Source organism: Suncus etruscus, chromosome 16 (genome assembly GCF_024139225.1).
Source record: "Suncus etruscus isolate mSunEtr1 chromosome 16, mSunEtr1.pri.cur, whole genome shotgun sequence".
Classification (NCBI taxonomy): domain Eukaryota; kingdom Metazoa; phylum Chordata; class Mammalia; order Eulipotyphla; family Soricidae; genus Suncus; species Suncus etruscus.
In genome coordinates, this window is record NC_064863.1 from 53,887,532 (window position 1) to 53,912,019 (window position 24,488).

The window sequence follows — 24,488 nt, forward strand, 5'->3', positions numbered from 1 at the left end:
TGGAATTTTTCATACATAAAAAATAATCTGTATGTTTTAACAGTGAAAACCATCCAGTATTGATTTTTTTTTTCATAATGGATTCTTTTGTAACTTTTCTTCTGAGGAGGTCCACTTTTGTCTGCCTGGGACCCTGAATTTTTGCACCTGAATGGTGGCCTCAGTTTCTCCAAGAATTTGCATCTTAAAGAATTTGTATCTCAAAGGGATGTAATCTCCATGCCTAGGACTAGTGTATATCCTCTTAAATTTTATTATTCCCCCAAAATTATCTCAGGTTTTTCTTACCTATCTGCCTACAACATCAATAACTGAGTGTTAGATGTATGATGACCATCTGACCACATGGTTGAATAAATGACATAGAATGATTAATGTCATTTGTGAAATCTGAAAAAAGAATATGATAATATACAGAGACAATAGGAATTAAGGTTATGAGAACCAGTCCATGGTAGGAAGTTTTTCACAAATAAAGAGGAGTGCAGTTAGGACAGAAAAGGGATTACTATGGCAATGATGGTTGAAAATTATCACTCTAGACAAGAACTGGGTACTGAAAGGAGATAAAATTTATATGCATGGTACCCCATCAGTAATAACACAATGTATAAAAAACAAATAAAGAGAGAGAAAGAGGGATAGAAGAAAAATGTCTGCCTCAGAAACAGGAAGGCAAAAACAGCAGTGGGTAGGAAGGAAGGGAGAATGGGGTATTGGTGGTGGGAAATGTTCACTGGTAAGAGGTATGTACACTATATGACTTAAACTAAATCATGAACAACTTTATAACTCTGAAAAAATACTCTGTTTTATGAACAAGCTTGCTAAGCAAGTTGTTTAAATAAAGAAATTAAAACACAACAAATCCTTTGCATTATACAATAAAAAAATGCCACATATTTAATAATGTATTATTATACTCTGCTTTACAGTATATATTGCATAAATGATTATTAAATTAATAACTAAAATACTGGTAGCTCACTAAAAGATGCATTAGTTAATATTTGATAAATTTAATCTTTTTTTACATTTCCACTTGTCACTTTAATAACAATATTTTTGAGTATTAATTTTGTTCTAGGCTTGACAATTTCCTTCCCTAAGATAAATAAACTGTCAAACTATTTTGAAATATGTTCAAGAAATAAAAGATTATAAATACTTTGATAATTTTTGAGAATCAGGAGAGCATCTGTGATCACATAATGCAATGCTGATAAATATTAATATAAGAGAAAAGTTTAAAAAGAGTTAACACTTGCATAAAATATTAATCAATTATTTATGCTGTTTTTAATTTTCAGTGTATATACATATACATATAGCCATGAGAAAACTTGATAAGATGTGGATATTAACATTTATTGGTATAAAATAGTACAAAGAATAAAAATTAAGCTATAATCTTATATAATCGTGTAAGGTTTATATACATTGTATATTAATTATAAAAATTGGCATTCTAATTCAAATGTACAAGGGTCTTTATGACTAAAAATGAACATGTGACATAAAATTGTTAAATTTGTATGCAGTATCCTATAAGTGTTAAATAAGTAAATATGATTCATTTAAGTTCACTCCTTTGTTGATACATCTTATCTTTAGTCCATCAAGGATGCAATAATTGTAGTATATCTTATTATTTGTGGATTAGGGATCTCATATAACCCAGTTTCTTAACTCATAGATGTGTCTCAAATCTTTTTTCATCGTGATCATGCTACCTATCTGTAAATGAGTTTTAATTGACCTATTGAATAAATTCCTAGAAGGTGTATTATCACTTAATTTCAATTGCTTTAACAAAATTCAACCTGTTGGGATTAAGCGGACTCTGCTGAGCCCCTTAAGCATGGCAGACATTTTGAGGCTTCCCTTGGTTTGCTTCAGCCTGGGAACTTAGATTGTCCCTGGCATTCATCCCCTGAGGGCTTGTTTTGGCAGAAGTGAGTCTTCCTGGGCTGGAGACTGTGGATAAAGCTGACTCTGCTGGGCTCCTTAAGTCCCCCTCTTAAGGGTTCAAAGCAGAGGAGCACTCCCCCTAGCCAATGAAGATGGCAACTTTGATGACCCAATAACGGCCAACCACCTAGTTAGACTTTCAGATTTGGAGTTAAGAGAAGGAATATGAAGGATGTTCACAGAACTCAAAGAAAGTATAGAACAGAACAGTAATAAGAATCAAGAGAATATGAGGATAGAAATCAGAAAACAAAATACATCCTGTTACAAAAAATAACTTCCAAAATTACTCCAATTTTCTTTCTAAAATTATTGACAAGCCTCATAATTTCTTTTGGAAAAATATCAAAAAGGTGAACTACTTTAAATAATAGGCAGAGAGTTTTTTTAAAAAATCCATTCTGCTACTTTCCTTTGGTTGCATTTTAATTTTTTGCTTCTTTAAGAGATCAGTGAATTCTTCAGCCTTGTCCTATAAGATTGTCTAGAAAATACATATTATTTTATACTGTAAGTGCCAAATAAATTCTTCTGTTCTATCTTTACTTTGAGTTACTCTCCTTGAACTTTTTGAAGTTTATTATTGTTTATAGTACCTATGGCCTTTTGACAGATTTATAGTATATTAACTGTCACAATAAATTATATATTTCTCCATGTGGCTAAATCAACAATAGGTCTCCTAATTCCTCCATTCTTGCTCTTGTTTGTGCGTTTTATTTTCCCAGAGCTTTCTATGAACTGTAGAGTCAACTGCACCATTAGACCAAAACATTATTGAATTGTTTAACTGTATTAATAACTGATAGATGAACCTTTCTTTTGGATATTTTCTTCATGACAGAGTTAGTATTCAACTTACATTTTAGCTGATTGTCATTTATTTCTTACTCACATTCACATACTGCAGATTAATTGCTATTACAAGAACAAATTTTATGATCAATTTTAATAATAATTTTCTATTATCTCATTTATATTGACTAATGCTTTTAAATTTATCAGCTTCATGGTATCATGACACATTACACAGGGATTAGAGTTATTGTAACCAATTTTGAATTATTGCTTCATCTTATAGAACTATTATTTTCTGCCTCAAAATCTCACTTTTCAGTGCACTGTTAAATTAAATATGGAGACTAATGAGAGCCATTTTTGGGTAACATAAACAGGTCGTATTTAGTTTCTATTCAAGTTAATAAAAATTATAACTCAATAAAATTAAGATGAAGGGCAAGATTAGGGCACATGATGGAATAGTGAATGAAGAGTAATATTTCCTGAATATAAACTCCAGCTCTATTATAGGTATGTTTATATGTAGCTTTCAACTTACCTCATTTTCTAATACAAATTTTCATCTATAAGATTAAGATTATCATAGTACTTATGAATTTTTAAATAATTTTTAAAATGTCTGTTCATTGGAATGTCTTAAGAAATTAATGACCATATTTTATAAAACGGTGACTATAGGGTCCAGAGCAGTGGTGCAGAGTGGTAAAGTGTCTGCCTTGCGGTACTAGCCTAGGACTGAGCATGGTTTGATATCCTGCTCCCACATGGTGCTCCAAACCAGGAGCAATTTCTGAGTACATAGCCAATTATAACGCCTGAGGTAACTATGTATACTGATATTGCCATTACTATTGTTATTATTTACTACTAATTATTCTAATAAAAGATAGCTAAAGTACGATATGCAATTAATATTGTGTTTGTGTTTGTGTTTTCTTTCGGTGTGTTAGGGAGGGTTCCAAAATTGTGCTTAGAAGACCTCGGACCAGGTCAACTGGATAGATGGCACAATGTGAGTTTTGCATATTGGAAATTATTAGGACTTTTCCAGTTGTGTTAGGGGTTGTAACATGTACAGATTTTTTTCTTATCATATGTACTTCCTGAATATATTCGATAGAACCAGAAAAGCTGTGTAACTCATTAAAGGTTACACTAGTCATCTAAAAATTGTCTAGCTAAGGGAAAATACTTTGTTCTGTTTCAGGGCCTTGCCTTTGAAATTGACAGTTGAAGGAAATGGCCATAATTTTACTCCATAGAACTGCCTCAGATAGCTGTGAGTGCCTTTTGATCCTGGTCCAAAAGTATGTAGAATTTGGCATGTCATGACCTAGTGTGTAAGAACACTAAAACTGGGTGTATGAATTCTATACATCAAAACAATGATGATAACAACAAAAATAGGAACAAATACTTTGCTTAAATAAATATTCTAGGGCCAGAGATATATTGGAAATAAGTTGCTTGTTTTGCACATAACCATAATGGGTTCAAACCTTGTTACTTCAAATGGTCCCTTGAGTCTTGCCAGGAGTAATCACTAGCATAAAGTCAGAAATAAGTCACGAGCACAGCTGGGTGTGACCCAAATAGTGTCCCTCATATAAATAAAGTTTTTACTTAAAAAAGAGTGGTGAAGGATTTTATGTATATATATATATATATACACATATATATATTAAAAAATCAAAAAGAAAAGAAAAGATAAGGCCTCCCAATTCTTACCACAGGCTGTGTTCTTTACACTGACTGTATAGAAAGAGGAGGTACAGTAAATGCACCCTATATACACCTCAACACAGGCCCTTTGCCTGGTCTGTATTGTGAATTTGGGGAACAAAATAAAAAATTGAAAAAAAAGAGGGGGCTGGAGCAATGGCGCAAAAGGTAGGGCATTTGCCTTGCATGTTCTAACCTAGGGCAGACAGCAGTTTGATCCCCAGTGTACCATATGGTCCCCCGAGCCAGGAGCGATTTCTGAGCGCATAGTCAGGAGTAACCCTTGAGTGTTATCTTGAGTGGCCCAAAAAGAATATCAAACTATGCTAGAGAATAAATAATTTTATATAAAGCTAAAATTATAATAGACATTTAAAGCTTGATTATGTAAGATACTAGAATATTTGTGACAAAGATGTATATTGCACATTATTTGAGTTTCAAGTAATTACAATATTTAACATAAACTTTTTGTCTTAATATTTAATAATTTCTGGGGACAGTTTTAAAACAATCTGAATAAAAAGTATGGAATTAATTTGTATATAAAACTCACATGCTTGGTGAAATTTTTGTTTAACATCATGGATAGTAAATGTTTGCATCACCTGAAAAGGAAAAGGAAATACAAATATTATAAGAAAAATTATTTTGTCATATATTTACTTAAGATTAAAATATAATTTAATATGTATAAAGTATGATTTTTTGCAAAGTAGCCACTTTGTTTTTTTCAATATTTTACATAGTATGCCTCTTTAATAACCCTGAAACTTTAATAACCCTAAAACAATGAAAAAGTATACATTTTTTTCTAAAATATTATATTCACATATGTCAAAAGATAACATTTATATCTATCAATCACATAATTGTGTGATTCATTTAAATGTTATTAAATATGATAACATGACTTATTTGGAATCAAACAGCATGACTTATGGAGAGGAATAAAGAAGATCAAGTTATTTGCTGAGTTTTCGACTTTTATAAGCATCAAGGATTGGGGCCAAGGATATTGGCATTTAAACTTTTAGTCTGAATTGTAGATGTGAATCTAGACCTAAAAGACAGAATTTACAGTGAAGAACAAAACAATTGACCTCAATGGTTAGTTATTTAACTTAATCAAAATCTTTAAATCGGTTCAACAGATATTGAATGGCTAAAGAAACTGTGGTACATATACACAATGGAATATTATGCAGCTGTCAGGAGAGATGAAGTCATAAAATTTTCCTATACATGGATGTACATGGAATCTATTATGCTGAGTGAAATAAGTCAGAGAGAGAGAGAAAGATGCAGAATGGTCTCACTCATCTATGGGTTTTAAGAAAAATGAAAGACATTCTTTCAATAATAACTTTCAGACACAAAAGAGAAAAGAGCTGGAAGTTACAGCTCACCTCATGAAGCTCACCACAAACAGGGATGAGTTTAGTTAGAGAAATGACTACGTTTTGAATTATCCTAATAATGAGAATGTACGAGGGAAATAGAAAGCCTGTCTAGAGTACAGGCGGGGGTCGGGTGGGGAGGAGGGAGATTTGAGACATTGGTGATGGGAATGTTGCACTGGTGATGGGTGGTGTTCTTTACATGACTAAAACCCAAACATAATCATGTATGTAATAAAGTTGTTTAAATAAAAAAAGTTTAAAAACATTTTAAAAATTAAAAAAAAAGAGGTAGCATGACTTTATCTAGTCTTGTGCCTAGGAGCTTAGCAGTGTGTGTGTCTGTGTGTGTGTGTGTGTGCACGTGTGTTTGTTGTATGTTTGAGATGCCTGTCTTTGAAGACAATACCTAGAAATCAAAGTTCAAAGTACACACTTACTTACATTAACAAAATAATTGACTACACAAAGTACCATGTGTTGTCAGGTTCAATTTGTGACTGGAGCAATCAATGCTATGTAATGGGGTCTATACTATTTCTCTAACCCATATTAATGATTTTTAAGTGGATCATTTAATAGTTTGTTTCAATATCTTATCTACACTGGTATTTCACCATGCACTATACCCAGCAATGCTCAGGGATTACTCCTGACTCTGTACTAATAAATAATTCTTGGGAGGCTCTGGAGACTATGATATACGAGGAATCAAACCTGTATTGATTTTGTGCAAGCCTAGTATTATTCCCACTGTATTAACTCTCTGGCACCTATTTTGGTTTTGATATACTTTTTCAATATATTTATCAAATTCTAGCTCTTTTTTTTCCGGAGGGTCACACCCATTAACATTCAGTAGTTACTCCTGGCTATGTGCTCAGAAATCACTCCTGGCTTGGGGAACCATATGGACACCCAGGGATCGAACCACAATTGGTCTTAAGTTAGCGTGTGCAAGGCAAATGCTTTACTGCTTGCAGCAACACTCAGGTCCCTCAATTTCTAGATTTTTAAAAATTATATTATTATTTAATTTATTATCATTAGTTTGGGGGCCATATTTGGTTATTCTCAGTTTTCACTCTGGCTCTGGTCTCAGAAATTACTCCTGGTGTTGCTAACAGATTATATGAGATACCCAAATTAGTCTGGTCTTCTTTTACTCAGTAAAACTTAGTTGTAACTATATGATAATATATTACTTTTGTTGTATTTCAGGGATTATCCTGTACCAAGGAGACGTAGAGTGATATAGAAAAGCAATATAATGCACAATCAGAATATTCACATTTTTCTATTAAATAAACTATCTTATATGATACTGATTCAAAGTGTTCCAAAGAATCACAAATTAGCATCAAATATTACTATGCACAAATCAGTAATAACAAAAAATAATATCAAATATATTTGAAACAATATGAGAATTAATCATTTATAAAAATGCTGAGTACATGATGGTGTGGAAATATTATACCAGAAAATTTATCTGATGTTGGATTATCAAAGACATTGGATTAGTGAAAATTACTTTTCTATAGAAACACAATAAAATGAAGTACAACGAAATGAATTGCTTTCACAATACCAGTTACCAGTTCAAATTTTGCTATATGTAGAAACATTTTTACCTATATCAAGATTTATTATGCTTTTAATTATAAAATATGTGAAATTAAATTTAGGCAAAGATATAGAAAAAAAAGATCAGCTTTGAAGATGTATATTATTAATAACTTTTCACATCAAACTACACAAGACAGAAATTACAATTATTTCTGCATCCTTGGCTGACTGCTTCCATAAATGCTACTACACAATGCTGGTCACTGAAAGTTAGTCTATTATTTTTCAAAAATCACTATATTCATTGCATGTTCACAGAAGAATTCATTCTCCAAACTAAAGTAAAATAAGAATATTTCTAATTATAGAGAACTATGAATATTTGGTGGTTAAATAACCCAGGGTCCTTTGTGAAAATAATTATTTATCTAGAAAGTTTATATTATTATACCCATAATATATTCAATGCCATATAGTTGTATATTCTCAAATGTAATTATATAGTTATATATTCTCAAATAAAATCATAGAACTGACACATTTTCATATATACAAACTTATATATGAAGACATTTTGTGTATATTTAGATCATTTATGTTGATGACAAGTTTAAATATCTAGAAAATGAGGGGTTGGAGCAATAGCACAGTGGTAGGTAGTTTGCCTAGCAAGCTGCCCATGTAGAGCCAATCTAGGTTTGATCCCCAGTATCCCATGTACAGGAGTAATTAATTAAAATGACAAGGAGTGATTAAATAATGATGAAATAATGAGGAGTGATATTAAAATGAATCAGGAATGATTAAAATGACCAGCAGTGATTAAAAAATTACAATAGCAAGAGAGAGAAGTGTTTAATTCCTCTAAAATTAATAAATAGAAAATGAGACTATATGTGTTACACAAAAGCCTGCTTTTACCCCTTATAATCCAGTTTTATAAACCAGAATACTTCAGAAAATTTTTGAAGTAACTTTTATAACATTTAGGTTATAAATTTAAGTTGCAGGTATTATAAATTAAAATTTTCATATGTTATATATTTTCTAAAAAACGTCTAAATTACATAGTTCACATTGAGATTGTATACTTTTCCTAATTAAACTAGTTCATTACATATATAGTCCTTTGAGGCAACCATTATTTTGTTAGAGTCCAATAATTTGTTTTGTTTGCTCTTTGGCTTTTTTATATGTGTTAAATAAAATAGTGTCTATATTTGTATGAATTATTTAGTTCAGCTAATTTAGTCCTCTGTGTGTATATGCTTTTTTTGTTCCACGCAAGATTATCTATCAGTATGGACTTTGGTTGTTTTATTCCAAGCTCTAAAATATTGTAAATTATGTTGTAATCAAACTCAGGCTTCATATATCCTTCAAATTAGTTTTTTCACTTTTTTTCATAGGAAATCCAACAGTGGTATAATGGAATAATTAGAAATTAATACTCTGATTTTTCGAGAATCTTCTATTTTTGTAGTGTTGTTTTGGAGCCACATCAGGTGGTTTTAGAGTTTACTCTTGGCTCTGTGCATAAAATTCCTACTGGTGGTGCTCATCGGACCATATGGCATGCTTGGGAATGAATCCTGGTTGTTCAATTTCAAGGCAAGCTCTTTACAGGCTGTTCTATACTTCCAGGACTAAATGATTGTTATTTTTATGATGAATGTGCAAATTTATATATCAACCATTTACAAGGATAGCATTTTAGCCAATTTTTTTAAATAATAGCTTTCTCACAGATACAAAATGATATTCTATTATTTGGATTTGCATGTCTTAACAATAAGAAAAAAATGTCTATTTTTCATGTGCTTGTTAGCCATTTGTATATGTTTTTGAAAGTGTCTAATCTAAAAGTCTTGTGTTTGTTTTATTTTTGTTGTTATTAAGAATTATTTATATACCTGCCTCATTAAACTCTTGTTGGACAAATGAATATAAATATCCTCACCTACTCAGTAGTGTACCTTTTTTATCATGGCATATATTATTATTTAGAATATTATTAGTTTAATTTAGCCCTGGTTTATTTTTGTCTTTGTTTCTCATTTCCATTGAGTTGAATATTCAAAATTATCATAAAGTTAATATTAATTTATTGAAGAGTTGGAGAGAAATTACAAGTGGTAGGCAATTACCTTAATACTACATACCCCAATTTACATAATGGTGTTGTCTAACCTCTAAACTTGAAATATGTAACACTTGATTAAAACTATATTGTATTTATTGTCTCACTGCATATATTATTGGTCATTAGAAATAACCATTTGGATAAAATGGTAAGAAGTGGACAACAGTTCAACAAAGTATATTGTATACATATTAATATGTTACTAATAGATTTTATGTATTACCATCTAAAACATCAACAGTTTAATAACCTAAAGTGGGACTTTAAAGATTCCTTAAAGAATTAACTAAATACATTTTATCTCCTAATGGGGACATTGATAAATTTGCAATCAGACTTTAATAACTATGCAAAAATAAAATGGAGAGTTGACAGAGAATCGCATGTTCTATAACATATTATGCAATAAAAGATTTCCACAGTTGGCTCTTATTATAAGACTATGTAAATAGTTAAAAGCATTATAATAAGGAAAACAACATTAAAAAACACTAGTCCTCTTCTTGTACTAGAATATACTTCCAAGAACAATTACCAGTAGTTTGGAAAAGATTGACAATTTACTTGAGTTTTTCGCATAATTATAATATGACATGCACTAACTATTAAAGTAGTTTCATTACCAAGTTCCATTATCACCAAAAGTCTAAGGAGACATATCTATATAATGTCAGAAAAAATTATTAAAAATAGAAGTGAATAAATACACTTTTGAATCTACATTTTATATCTATGAAAAAATCTCATATTTGTTTCTCTCACTTTGAATGCAAGAAATTTTATTTTAACAGAATTTTTTTAATAGAATGCAGGAATAATGACTTTTCTTGATGTTTATGGCTTTTTTCCCACTCTGTGTAAGGAATCAAAATAGAGTTACTTAAAGTAAAACTGAAATCAAAGATATTTTTTTAAAAAATTTTAAGAATTTTATTTTTTTCTATCTATATGAAATGAATGATCAGAGAAATTGATCCCAGGTATTTCATACATAGCCAAAATACAACCAGTAGTAATTTTTGAATGCAGAGCCAAAAGTAATCCTTGATATCACCAGATGTGTCCCTATAACCAAAAAAAAAAAGCCCAAAACAAAACAAGCAAACCCCCCAAAAAGAAAGAAAAATAAATTATCAGTCTATATTTTTAATGATTACCTCCAGATTTTTAAATTCCTGTTAAATTAAATTCAGATTATAATAAAATTTTATTAAATTAAGTTTATGAAAAATGATTATAAGACAATATTTAGTGCTACACAAAATATTAAAAATTTCACTGACAGCCAGTAAAATCATCTACTGTTATTTTCTAAATAAATTACTATTTATATTTGGAACTTAAAAAAATAAATGCTAGTAATTGAAATGTCACAAAAACACAAGACTCATGTATTTTAAATGTTTATTTTGGATTTAGTGTAATGGGAAACCACAAAAAGGCAAATAAAATAACTCACTATTTTCAGAAAATCATTTAGAACAATGAGCTTTTTAAAAAAACAGAGATGTATTTATTGTTCTAAGAGTAAAATAGTCAAATAAAATTTAGAAATACATGAGTTAAATAAATATGTATAAATATTTCATAAAATAAAATGACTGAAATCATGAGGTTATTTATATGGTGATATTTTGGTAATTCTATGGTAATTATTTAATAGTAACTCAACTGGTCTTAAATATTACTCTATAACTGTCAATTTAAAAATCTATTAATAAGATATAAATAAGATATGCTGATGGAATACTTTGAAAGTTTACTATATTAAAACTCTTAGATGGTTAGAAATTTATCTTTGCTTTCCCAAATTCTCCAGTGGTATTACTATAGCTATATGCCTTCATTTAAATCCTGAAAGGAGGAGGATATAAAGCACTTAGAAGAGATCATTTCTACTTGAAAAGACTGCCCTTTCCTGTTAGAGAAATACAAATGGTGATCCTTCAGTGTGCTGGGACTGCTTATTTCTGGAAGAGTTTTCAAAAGCCTCTCAATTTTATCAGTGGGAAAAAAATTATCTATCTGAATGCAGACAGAACCTAGTTCCTATCAATTTTAGCTGTGTGATATTAGCCTCTGTTACACTATTTACATTTGATTGTCCATCACTGTTCTGTAAACATCTGATAAGCAGGAGACATTGTTCTGTATTGTTTTTTTATACAGAAAATTATTTCTAAGTCTTATGTACTTTTTAAAACATGTATAACTGTTAACTATGTTTATAACTTTTACTAAAAGCAATTTTTAATTTACAATATAATTTTCCTATTAATGATTATTATTTTTACCTCATATTTAAATTTTTGAGGAAACAATATTTATATACTTCCAACATCTAAAAATTTTAGTAATATTTTGTTCTGTACAATATTTATATAATTTGAAAACTACTATTTAGTTTATCTGTTGAAAAATATTATCCTTTGAATAAATATAATATTTATTATTAAATTATGTATTTAAGAATAAATAAGAGTAAGATAGGGCATGTTTGAATTTTATAATCCATGTATATTTACTATAGAATAGAATAGAGACTTTCTTGAGCTGTCTTAAAAATATTGAAAATTTTTTTATGTCAGTTCTTTGAGTGCATAAATCATGTAGGACAGAGTATCTTTTAATTATTTTTCTATTTATGTACTGTGGAGATAGCACAATGGGTAAAGTGCTTGCCTTGAAAGCTGCAGACCACGTTCAGGTCTCAACCTGGCATGTGATCTCCAAAGAACTGCCAGGAGTAGATAGATCACTGAGTGCAGAGCCAGGAATAAGACCTCAGTACAGGGCCCGAAGAGATAGCACAGCGGCGTTTGCCTTGCAAGCAGCCGATCCAGGACCAAAGGTGGTTGGTTCGAATCCCGGTGTCCCATATGGTCCCCTGTGCCTGCCAGGAGCTATTTCTGAGCAGACAGCCAGGATTAACTCCTGAGCATCAGCCGGGTGTGACCAAAAACCAAAAAAAAAAAAAAAAAAAAAAAAAAAAAAGACCTCAGTACAACTTGATGTGTGTGGCCCCAAAACAAATTTAAAAATAATCTATTTATCATGGACTGATGCAATTATAAAATATAATAAAATAAATAACTTGATAAAATGCAATATGAATTAGCAAATACAGACCTCACTAAAGCATTATTGGACTGAATTCAGTCATTTATAAACACTTTCAAATTTATATTTGAGCTAAAACGTTTATTTTATAATAATTATTATTAATATTTTAAATAATAGTTCTCACTGGAATAAAAATAGTTTTACATGGAAAATGATACATGAAAAATAAATGTTAATTAGACATTTTATTATAGAATATCTAAGCAGGTAAATAAAATTTGATAAAACTTATAGAAAGGAAATTATAAAATGTGTATTGTGCTTGGCCATAATATAGAGAATGAAACAAAAATAATAAAGATGTGAAAGAAGACAATAAAAAAGCAGTCTTATTAGACCCAATAACAAATAGCAGAGAATTTATAAAGACACAATGGTGTTAATTCTTTATTGGACACTATGAACGTCTATAATATCACTGAAATATTCTTTCTTTATTGGGTTTGTATGATTTAATCTATTTTTTTAATTTGTGAATTTTCATAAATTGCCAATGTTGGCGAATATCTACATTTATTTCTGTGGTATAATAAGGTTACAGTTAACATATATTCTCAAAAGATGTCTTTGCTATAATACAAACACTAAGTTTAAGTATTAATGTGTCAAAATTAAGATGTCAGCTACTGCTTGGTGACTGAGACCAAATTGTGCAAACAACACTAGCCACATATTTCTGTGGCTATATATTGGTTTCAGTTAGAGGAATCCTAGAGTGGCTAATTAATTGTATTTGTTTTGTTTTGTTTTTGGACCACACCCAGTGATGCTCAGGGGTTACTCCTGGCTATGTGCTCAGTAATCGCCCCTGGCTTGTGGGAACCATAAGGGTAGTCAGGGGATTGTTGGTTCATTCTAGGTTAGACCACACAAGGCAAACACCCTACTGCTTGTGCCAGCTCTCTGGCCCCTAATTAAGTGTATTTTTTTTTAAATGTAAAAATGTATGATTTTCTAAGTAAACTGGTATTTTAGAAGGGATTTTTTTCAATGTGAATGGCATGCAAAACTATAGAAGACAGAGACCTTGAACAACCCCAAAGAAGTCTGGTTTGAAGGATGTAAGCAAAGTCTGTCAAAGTGTGTACAAGGAAAATAATGCAATTTATGGAGACAATGTTTGCATTAAATACACTGACTCCAATTTCTGACAAATTCATATACCGTACACTTTCCAAATATTGCTGGGACTAGTCTCCATGGAAATACATTCTGTTATCACTGAATTCTTATAATTATTTTCCTTGTTTATTTATTTATTTATTTATCTTTTTATTAAGGCATTTTTGTATTAGAATACGTCAGAATTCTTGTTCGTTTTGTTTTTGGCCATAACACAATGTTAATATCTGTAGGTATAGTCTATACGAGTCTGAGAAACATCTACTGGCTCTGTTCAAAGCCTTATTTTAATAAAAGAAAATTTATTTCAATTCACTATACTTTGGTTTCTTCCTCTGAAAAGGAAGAAATTAAAACATATTAATCTACTTATATAAAATATTTAAAAAGACATATATTAGTACATGTGTAAAAATTAAAAGTAGACATATTTACATTAAAATGAAATCTAAAATAAGTTTGATTATATGTACAAGGCAGAAAAATGAGGCTGAAAACAGAGATAATAGAGATAAGAGGCATAAGAAAAGGAGAATGAAAACAAAGAGAAGCAGAAGAGAAAATAAGATATTATCTTTCGCAGAGTCATGATATTCTGAAAATTTCCATGAAGCCATGTGAAGGTAGGTGCCATTTTAATTTTATAGAAGAACAAATCCAGACATAAATATGTTAAATATTATGCCCAAGTGAAATATTAAACTTGATAGCATCAGAAGCAAAGACTTTCTCAAAATTCTTAATTAAAATATTAAAAGTGTGGTTTTTATGCAGTCATATTGCCTTATAAATCTCTTTAGAGTGCTATGATTAAAATATATATTTTTATTATTAAAAGAAATCAAGATTATAGATTGACTTTTTTTGTAATGAGGGTTGATGCATTTTTTGAGGGGGTTGACATATAAAATAATACAAGTAATAATGCCAGAGGTAGTTTCTTAGATACAATAAAGAATAAGATGATAGGGAAAGTATTTACTGATCTCTTAAAGTTATTAAGAGTGATACTGAATCATTTTTTTAACATAAGATAAATTTCTGATATTTTATAACATGGAAGGTATACAGTGATACTACATGTAAATAATTGATTTTTAAATTGCTACTATATTTTATTATATTTTACATATCTTTGTGTTCTGATAAATGATTAAGAATAATATATAGCAATATTTTAATACCTTATGATCTTTAGTTTGCCATATTTATTTAATATTTTATTAAAATAACTAAATTAAATAAACATACTTGATATAGTTTTCTCTATTAAAAGTGATTTAGCTTTCTTGGCAAGAAATTGACTAATAGTAAATTAAATACTAATGTAAATTTAAATTCTACACATATTTTTGTGGGGCAACCAGAATCTATTTCATCATTAATAGAAATTGTTTAAGTAAATATTTTATGTGAATATCTTACAATTGCTGCAATAGTAATATTTTCTTTTTTGTTTTGTTTTGTTTTTTGGGGCCACATCTGACAGTGCTCAGGGATTACTCCTGACTCTACACTTAACTCAGAAGTCACTCCTGGCAGGCTCAGGGAACCATATGGGATGCCTGGAATTTAATCCAGGTCCGTCCCAAGTCACCTGTGTGCAAGGCAAACACCTTACTGCGGTTCTTTTACTCTGATCCCTGCAATCATAAGGGGCCGGAGTAGTGGCACAAGTGGCAGGTCATTTGCCTTATACTCGCTAACGTAGGATGGACCAAGCCATATGATCCCACAAACCAGGAGCTATTTCTGAGCTCAGAGCCAAAAGTAATCCCTAAGCACCACCGGTTGTGGCCCAAAAACCAAAATTATATATATATATATATATATATATATATATATATATATATATATGAAAAACATTAGGGGGGTATTTGGGCCACACCCAGTGATGCTCAGAGGTTACTCCTGGCTCTGAACTCAGAAATAGCTCCTGGCTTAGGGGACCTTATGGGACTCTGGGGAATCGAACCACGGTCTGTCCTAGGCTAGTGCTGACAAGGCAGATGCCTTACGACTCAGTGTCACTGTTCCGGCCCCATATATCAAAAACATTTAAAATTAGTTTTAGATTTTGGAGCCATACATAGAGCTAGAGTTCCCATGATATTACTAGTTCTGTGCTCAAGATTCATTCCCAGAACTCATTTGGGGGGGGGGGGGAAGCATACACAGCATCAGAGAATCAATCTTAGGCTAACAATGTACAAATCAAGTACCTCCTCATTGGTCCCCGCCATTTTATTTTTATTTTTGTTTCTGGGTGCATGAGCCACACTTAGTGTGCTCGGAGATTACTCTAGACTCAGGCTTTAGGGATCACTCCTGGCAGTGTCAAGTGTACTTCCCGCTATAATAACTTGTTAGCCATAAAAATTCAGTTTTGGCCCTCAAAATTCCTCTACCTAAAGTCTATCACTGCTAAACATAAGCCTTTATTTGTTGTTATTCAAAACACATATTTGTATCATAAACTTGGCTAAATGTTAGAAAAAAATAAGTATAATAAAGCTGTGAAACTAGAGGTTTTGGTATTGTAAACTAGTACTTAAACAATTTTAAAGGAAATATGTACTATGTTAGATTATAAGTTTCACTAATAAAGTGGAAATAAAAAAATATTTAGAAATATTGGTAGACTTCAAAATTTTAATTAGGCATTCAAGAAAGGACCAAGAAAAATTTATTGTTAAATAAAAACCTAAGCAGGAAATTGACTAGTGGTGAGTTACAGATTATATTATCTTATACTGTTTAATATGCCAGTTCTGGTTGTTATGTAGGAGTATTTTGAAGGTGTCAAGGATGGAAGTAGAGAGAAGCCATAAAAATTCTGGCAGTAGAGGTGATAAAATTTGTCAGTCTGGATATTTAAAGATATGACTGGGAAAATGATTGTGTGTGGGGTGTGAGATTCAAAGATGAGTCATAACTCTTCTAAGTATTTGTTTTGAGCTATTTGAGGATATGGTTCCCAATCACTGACTTGGAAGACTGGTGTATTTTATGGGAATTCAATTTTAAATATAATAAAGTTGAGTTTGAGATATTTTACATTCAACTAGATGTGGAGAGAGAACTACATATATGTATATAAAAGTAAGCAAACTTGCAAATCATGGAAAAGTTTAAGCTTTAAATTAAATCCTCATTAGCTATCATTAGGTTGATGAAATCTAAAGTTAGTAGACTGGGGCCTGAGAGTAGCACAGTTGTATGGTGTTTGCCTTGCATGCAGAAGGACGGTCATTCATATCCTGGCATCCCATATGGTCCCCCGAGCCTTCTGGGGGCGATTTCTGAGTAGCCCCTTAGTGCTGCCAGGTGTGACCCAAAAATTAAAAAAAAAAATTTAGTAGACTGAAAAAAAATAACCAATGATCTGCAAAAGTTCTGATGGCTGGTAACTTGGCAAGTCAGATAAAAGGAAGAGGAAAGGGCGAAGACAATAAAATAGGTTTTTAAAAAAAAATGTTGTTTTACTGTAGATTTCAAATAGCAAAAACTTTTAAGTAGGTAATGCTTAATGGTGGCAAGTGTTCCAGATAAAGTGAAAATTATATATATAAATTTAGTAGATTTAAGAAAGAATTTAATACCATCCCTTTGGTCATGTCAGTGTCTCCTTATTCTGAAAAGTGATGAATCTATGTAGTAAGTTTAGTATATAATAAAGAGACAAATATAAATAAAAATATGAATACGTAATATAAGTAATGAGAAATTCAAAACAAGATTGAGAAGAAAAAAAGTGAAAATAGAGTTTTAGGTTTATTTTGTGCATCTGTGTGACTAAGTAAAAGAATAAGATTCGTTGGCATTTTATTTTAATCATGGAACTTTGTTTTATGATATTTTGAGTGTTTTTTTAATTTTGAAATAAAGTAGTAATACATAGATAAGAAACCTAGTAGAATATAAGATGCCATGTAAGATATGAACATTCTACTTAAGGTATTCAAAAATGTTTATCCCATCTAAGCAATGTAACAAATTACATCAATATATAATCATCAAAACATCAAATAAAATTTTTTCAATAAAAAGACTCACATTTTCTTTTTAAAATATCTTTTTAACATTATAAGTAACTTCTCAATTTACTATCATCTAACTCCTCATTGTTACTGTTATATGCAAGGCACTCTGGTAAACTTGTTGTGTATACTATTTTTATAGGATTACAAAATAGATTTCTTTTAATATTTATTCTTTTTTCCCAGCCCCCTAATATTTATTCTAATAAGTATTCTGAGTATTAGTAATCCGATAATGAGTCTTAAAATAAATTATTATTAATGTAGCAGAGATTCAATGCAACTGTGATTAATTCCATAGTATATAACTTTTAATATTTAATGGCTTATGATACAGTACAGACTGAAATAAGTAATAAAACAATTATCTGATAATCTAGGTATAGTCACAATTAAAGACTACAATAAGAATTTATTATAAAGCTGTTAATTTGTCTGAGGAAAAATATATTGTTCAACAAACGGAATCAAAATTTTTATGTTTACAAACATGAACTGCTAGAATAATTAAGTACGTAAAGTAATTTAAATGTATTTATATTTTAAACTATCACATCAAAACAAGGCAAAACAAAATCATGATCTACACTCTGGACTTTGTAAATTTTAAATAATTTGAAACTGATTGCACAATATGGGAAGGTGAGAATTTTTTAATAAAGGGATAATCCCTCTTTGGCCTACTAAACTTACAAAAGTTTTTTCAATTGAATGCAAATATCACAAACATTCACAATTCATATATGAGTTTCCTAAGAGAAATAAATGCTTATCTCTAAAATAATGATGGCTCACTGCATGGAAAATTCTCGTTTTACTTACTTAATCTTAAAACTATAAGAATTTGTGTCTTTACTTTATTGGATATTCTTAAAAGAAGAACATTGAAATGTTTGAGGAAAATAATTAGGATACTATCACTTTCTCATTATTTTTAAATGAATTTTTAAATTCATTTAAAGTTTAAGTAAGCACATATCAGAAAGATTACAATGGCACTCTCATTTTAGAAACTTGATCTTGGGAAATTCAAACCAAATTATATACTCAGCTATCCATGTTCTTGTTCCTGCTACCTTAATTAAATTTTTTTATATTTTAAATATAGAGAATACAGAAAGATATATCAGAAACTTCTTCTGGTAAATGAAGTATAACATACATGCATGGGGTTTTTTTAATTAAATTTCTTAATGTTATATTTATTTTGTGCATAATGTTATATTTTATAATCTTAAACTTGCCATATTATCAATGAGACTACAAAATAATCTTTGCAATGAAAATGGCAAGCAATATTTTTTGGGTCACTTATTTTTTAATGACATGTATGTACACTTTATCTTTTACTTGTAAGTGATTTTTGGAACTTGACCACTTTGTTTTTCAATTTGTAAACTTTTGATAGAAGTAAAAGATATGCTTTTCAGAACCAACAAAAATAAACTTCAAATAGCTATAACAAAACTATTTTTAGTCTTTAATATAATTTTGAATTGTTGAATACCAGAAATTTTATCTCCTAACAATGGTCAATGTTAAAAAAAACTGGAATTTTCTGTTTATTAGCTGTCATTTATTGAAACAATCTATAAAGTATCCTAATAATAGTAAAGTTAGCATTTAGTTAATAAATACATTTTAAAAAAAAAGGCTTGCTAGTATTATAGTAAGAAATCAGTAACTTTGGGAAACAAGACAAATCTAAATAAATTAAAAAAAAAACTCACCTTATCCACAATACATAACAGCTTTCCTGTTTGAGCATCAAAGATTTCAATTTCAAAATGAGTAGTTTTTGAAGGTTTATTTGTTGGAATTGATTTTAAAGCACCCGCTGAATGCACAAAATGAGACTTAGAGTGAATTTTTTTCATATCATTTCTCAGTATGGATTGTGGAGCTCCTTGGGAAAATAATTCTTTCTTGGATTCTGAAACGAGGGACTTGTCCCTTTTGAGCATTGTGAAAAATACCAGGAGAATCTGTCATGACAGTAGGAGAAACTTTTAAGTGTGGTCCTATGCACTAGTTAAATACAGTTTGTGAGACCTGGTAAGGTCAAGTGACATGCCATTCCAAGAGGTCAGTTTTATTTAGCATGCTGCTAACAATGGCTGATCTTAATTCTATATATAGCACACTATTGTGATATTGCTGCTGTACTGAGGATTACTTTCCCCATGCTGGAATTATTTTTTGCTGTCTCCTTTATCTCTGTAAGAAGATATCACATTCTTAAAATGAGCACTACTGTTAGAAATTCCAAAGCAAAAAAAATAGCTTTTATGACTTTTAGATTCTACATAGCCTAATCCTTAGACATATACAATTACACATTTATATATTAATTATAGAAATAATATAAATATAAATTCACACAAGTATATATTTAAATTTGGCATGATGCTACAGAATATATTATAAATACAAAATGTGTGGCATGATATATATAAATATGAGATGCAATAAAGTTCCACAACATACAGAGAGTTGAAAGACAACAAATAAATAATGTATCAGCTTGAGAAATATGTAGAGAAGTATTATAATTTAAATAAAAGAAAAACTAATTTGCCAGTTTTAATCATTTTATATCTTTGGAAAGTCATTGCATTTTATACAATTTCAGTATTAAATATCACATCAGTGTGCCACAACTCAAATTCAAAAATAAGTAATAACAAACATAAACAATCTGAAATTTCAAGTCTTCTGAGATCAACTATTTGGCTATACAAATAATACAAACATACTTATTTAGGAAAATTATTTTTAATGAAAATAAACATTGTTAAAATTATAGAGGGGTTTATGTAGAATATGTAGATATAGTATAGAGTATAACTTTACTTTTGAAATTAAATAATGTGTACTGTATCTTTAAAATGTGTGACTATATGTGTAATCCTGTATAAGATCCCTAAAAAATATTATGGGCCTTTGTAGTAAAAGGCTGAGTACATACCTGTTCTCTCTACACTGCTGTTTCTGCTGTTGCTGGTTTCTTTATGGTATAATGTGTAGTCGAGGCTTTGTGTTGCTCCTCTTCCATTTGTTTTGGGCACTGCTCCCTAGTATATGTTGACTATTACCGTGTTTGGAGTTTCTACCCTGTTAAACCCTGTTATTTGATCATGGAGTATTGGTCGTATATATGGTGTATTTTCTAGGTACTTCAGAATAGTGCTATGATTCTGTGTTTATCTTTCATCTTCTGGCTTACTTCATTTAACGTAATATTTTCTAAATCCATCCACGTTGCTGCAAAGTCTATGATAGTATCATTTCTAATTGCTATGTAGTATTACATTGTGTATAGATACCACATCTTAATGATCCACTCATCTGTTGATGGACATGTTGGTTGGTTTCAAATCTTAGCTATTATACTGAGTGCTGCGATAAATAGTGGGGTGCACACATACTTTGGGATGAATGTCCTTCCGACTTGGGGGTAGATACCTAGGAGAGCTATTGCTGGGTCAAATGGCAGCTCAATTCTGAGTTCTTTGAGCACTCTCTAGATTTTTCCATAGGGGTTGGACTAGGGGCCATTCCCACCAGCAGTGGATGAGAGTTCCTTTCATACCACATCCCCGCCAACATAGATTGTTTCTATTATTTTTTTATGTGAGCCATCCTCACTGGTGTAAGGTGGTATCTCATTGTTGTCTTGATTTGGATTTCCCTAATGATGAGTGAAGGGGATCATGTTTTCATGTTTGTTGGCCATCTTTTGGTCTTCCTCCGAAAAGTGTCTATTCATTTCATCTCCCCATTTTTCTATCGTTTTATTTGGTTTGGGGGGGCTCAGCTTTCTGAGTGTTTTGTGTATTCCAGATATCAGCCCTTTATCTGACGTGTTGAGTGCAAAGATTGTTTCCCATTCAGATAGCTGTCTTCTTGTATTAGGGTTTCTTTCGCCATGCAGAAGCTTTTTAGTTTCATGTAGTCCCATTTCTTTATGTTTGATGCTAAAGTTCTTGCCATTGGTGCTCCATCCTCGAAGACTTTTTTGACATATAGGTCTTCGAGTGTTCTGCCTAGTTTTCCCTCAATAAACTTTATAGATTCGGGTCTGATTTCAAGGTCTTTAATTCATTTTGAGTTGACTTTAATCTTTTTTATTTATTTATCTATTTTTTTGACTTCTTTGTTTTGGTGTGGATATTGAAGTTGTCTCCATTTTTTTTTCCTTTTTGTGCTCTGTCATGATTTTATTTCAGGGCTGTGGCTATTATGTGGTGCTTGTCTTTATTGCTGTAGTGCTCACAGGATATTTTATTTGATATTTCTTTTTATATTGTTGTGGTGTTTCAATTTCTTTTTCCCTTTCCTCTCTCAAACTGAGGTTGAGAGCCTCTAAGGATTCTGTCCATTTTCAGCTTATTTGATTTTTTCCCCATTTTATTGCTCTTCTTTTCTTCAAACAAAACCACATAACTTGAACTATCTAGTTCCACCTCTCAAATAGAGGGGGCAATAATGGAGGGTACAAAGACCAAACAGTTGTATGATCAGTAAATAGTAAGCTAGACACAGAGGGGCCCACTCATTCTAGCAGCCCAGGGGGTGATGGTGGGGGATATGGGATGCAAGAAGAAAACGGGGATGGAGGGAGGACAAATTTGGTGATGGGAATTCCCCTGATTCAATGTTAATATGTACCTAAAATATTACTGTGAAAGATATGTAAGCCACTATGACCAAAATAAAAATTATATATTTAATAAAAAATGTGTGACTATATGAATGCATTGCAGTTGTAACTTGAGCTTTGTTCAGTTTTCATTATCATGTTCTTTTCTCTAGTTTCTTAAACTGTGGGTTCTTACCCCATATTCATATGTATAACTGAATACAGGTGCCATGAAAAATCTTTAAACAATTATGTTACGTGTTAATGATATATACATTGAGAAGATCTCTTGCCTTGCACATGGCTGACTCAGGTTTATTATCCAGCATCACATATGGTCCCCAGAAATTGTCAGGATTTGATCACTAAGTGCAGAGCAAAATACAAGCCATGAACCATATCGTGAGGTATAGCCAAAAAATTATAAAATGAATTGCTTTGTAAATATTTGACTTGTTTACCTATAGCACCAATGTAAAAGTTACACAGGTATAAAGGAGTCATGAGATAGTTCTCTTATGACATTAAATAAATAATTCATAATCAAAGGTGTAAGCATAATGAAACGTAATGCATAAGGAGTCAGACAAACTACTATTTGAATTTTACTTAAATAACCTGTTTCAAGACAATATATCTAAGAATATTTTGTATTATATAAAATAATACACATGTTTCCTAGCATATATTTATTACTCAACATTGTTGAAAAAGTAATCCCAAGTGAGTTAATTTTTCTCTTTAAAAATATTTTTCAACAATATCACAATAAGTAACTTATTATAACTAAGGGCATCATGAAAGAAAGAACCTCAATATAAAAACTAAACTTTTAATCTTTGCTAAATGTTATTTTATAAAGCCTGAGAGATAGTGAACTTTGGAATCAATGAATAAAAGAGAAATAATTGAGAAACCAAAAAGAATTCACTTCTTCTGAATATTTTTGTCAATTTTGAATCAATCAATTAATTTTATTTAAACACCATGGTTAAAAAGTTGTACATACTACAGTTTTTTTTATACAGATAAAGTTGTTCATGCTTGAGCTACAGTCATAAAATGTACAATAACCTTCACCACTGCACATTTTTGTCACCAAAGTTCTAAGCAACAAGTGGACCCACAACTATGTAAATAAAAATGTGTACTGAAAATGTTATTCCTTATTGGCAAGAAGACCTTGTGATCTCAAACTTTCTATTGTCATATTCAATAAAAATATAAATTTTATGTGCTTTTTATAAAATTGAATAGAAAATGCATAATAAATTAAATCTTTTTTAAAATGTGTTATAGAATATCATAATTAAATGTGCTTTCAAATTCAGAAGTATTATTTCATGCCATCACATTGTTCATCATTACAAATTATTTTTGTTTTCTATATTTTGGCATGTAAATAATTTTAATACTGGTTGGAAGAAACTAAAATTTATTCATGATAAACACATAAATATGTTCTTAAAGTTCCAACTTATTTCAATTGGTTCTCCCAAATATTATATTATCCCTTTACCCTATAAAGTGTACATGGTTCATTTTTCCCATGTTAGTGATAGATAGCAATGAGCTATGAAATGGATACTGAATAAGCAGACTAAAAATATAACTGCTCTTAGTAATACAAAAATAAATTAATTTCTGGGTTTTCAGATAAGACTTTCTTAAATAATATTTTACCTTCTGATCTTTTACAAAGCTTCTAAACTTCCTGAAATGATTGGGTAACTACTGATTTTAATATTTATACCCAAATAAAGTAGTTGAAAATTCATATGTAATTTTGAATATAATTTATTGTGAGTCAAGTATATGAGACAGAGCAGAAAAAACAGAGAAATCAATATACCAACTATGACAATTTCAGTGTTAACTTTTGAGTAACAGATTAGGATTATTAACAAAACAAAATTTATTTAAAAAATGATGTATTTATAAGAAATATTGGTGTT

General features: G+C 30.4%; 1 protein-coding gene and 1 non-coding gene across 2 annotated transcripts in view; one reads left to right on the forward strand and one right to left on the reverse strand.

The window, feature by feature from the left end:
- The window catches only part of TECRL (trans-2,3-enoyl-CoA reductase like), an 82,703-nt gene extending 62,848 nt beyond the window's left edge, over window positions 1-19,855 (reverse strand). Inside the window, exons 1-2 of the mRNA XM_049790025.1 lie at window positions 19,622-19,855; window positions 5,051-5,102 (exon numbers count right to left, since the gene is read on the reverse strand). Of these exons, the coding sequence (XP_049645982.1) occupies window positions 5,051-5,102; window positions 19,622-19,855 (286 nt within the window). The remainder of the gene's footprint in view (window positions 1-5,050; window positions 5,103-19,621) is intronic.
- Window positions 4,484-4,617, forward strand: LOC126033315 (small nucleolar RNA SNORA51). Its single transcript, XR_007504423.1, has one exon. It is a non-coding gene; the product is annotated as a small nucleolar RNA SNORA51 (small nucleolar RNA).
- Window positions 19,856-24,488: the final 4,633 nt, after the last annotated feature.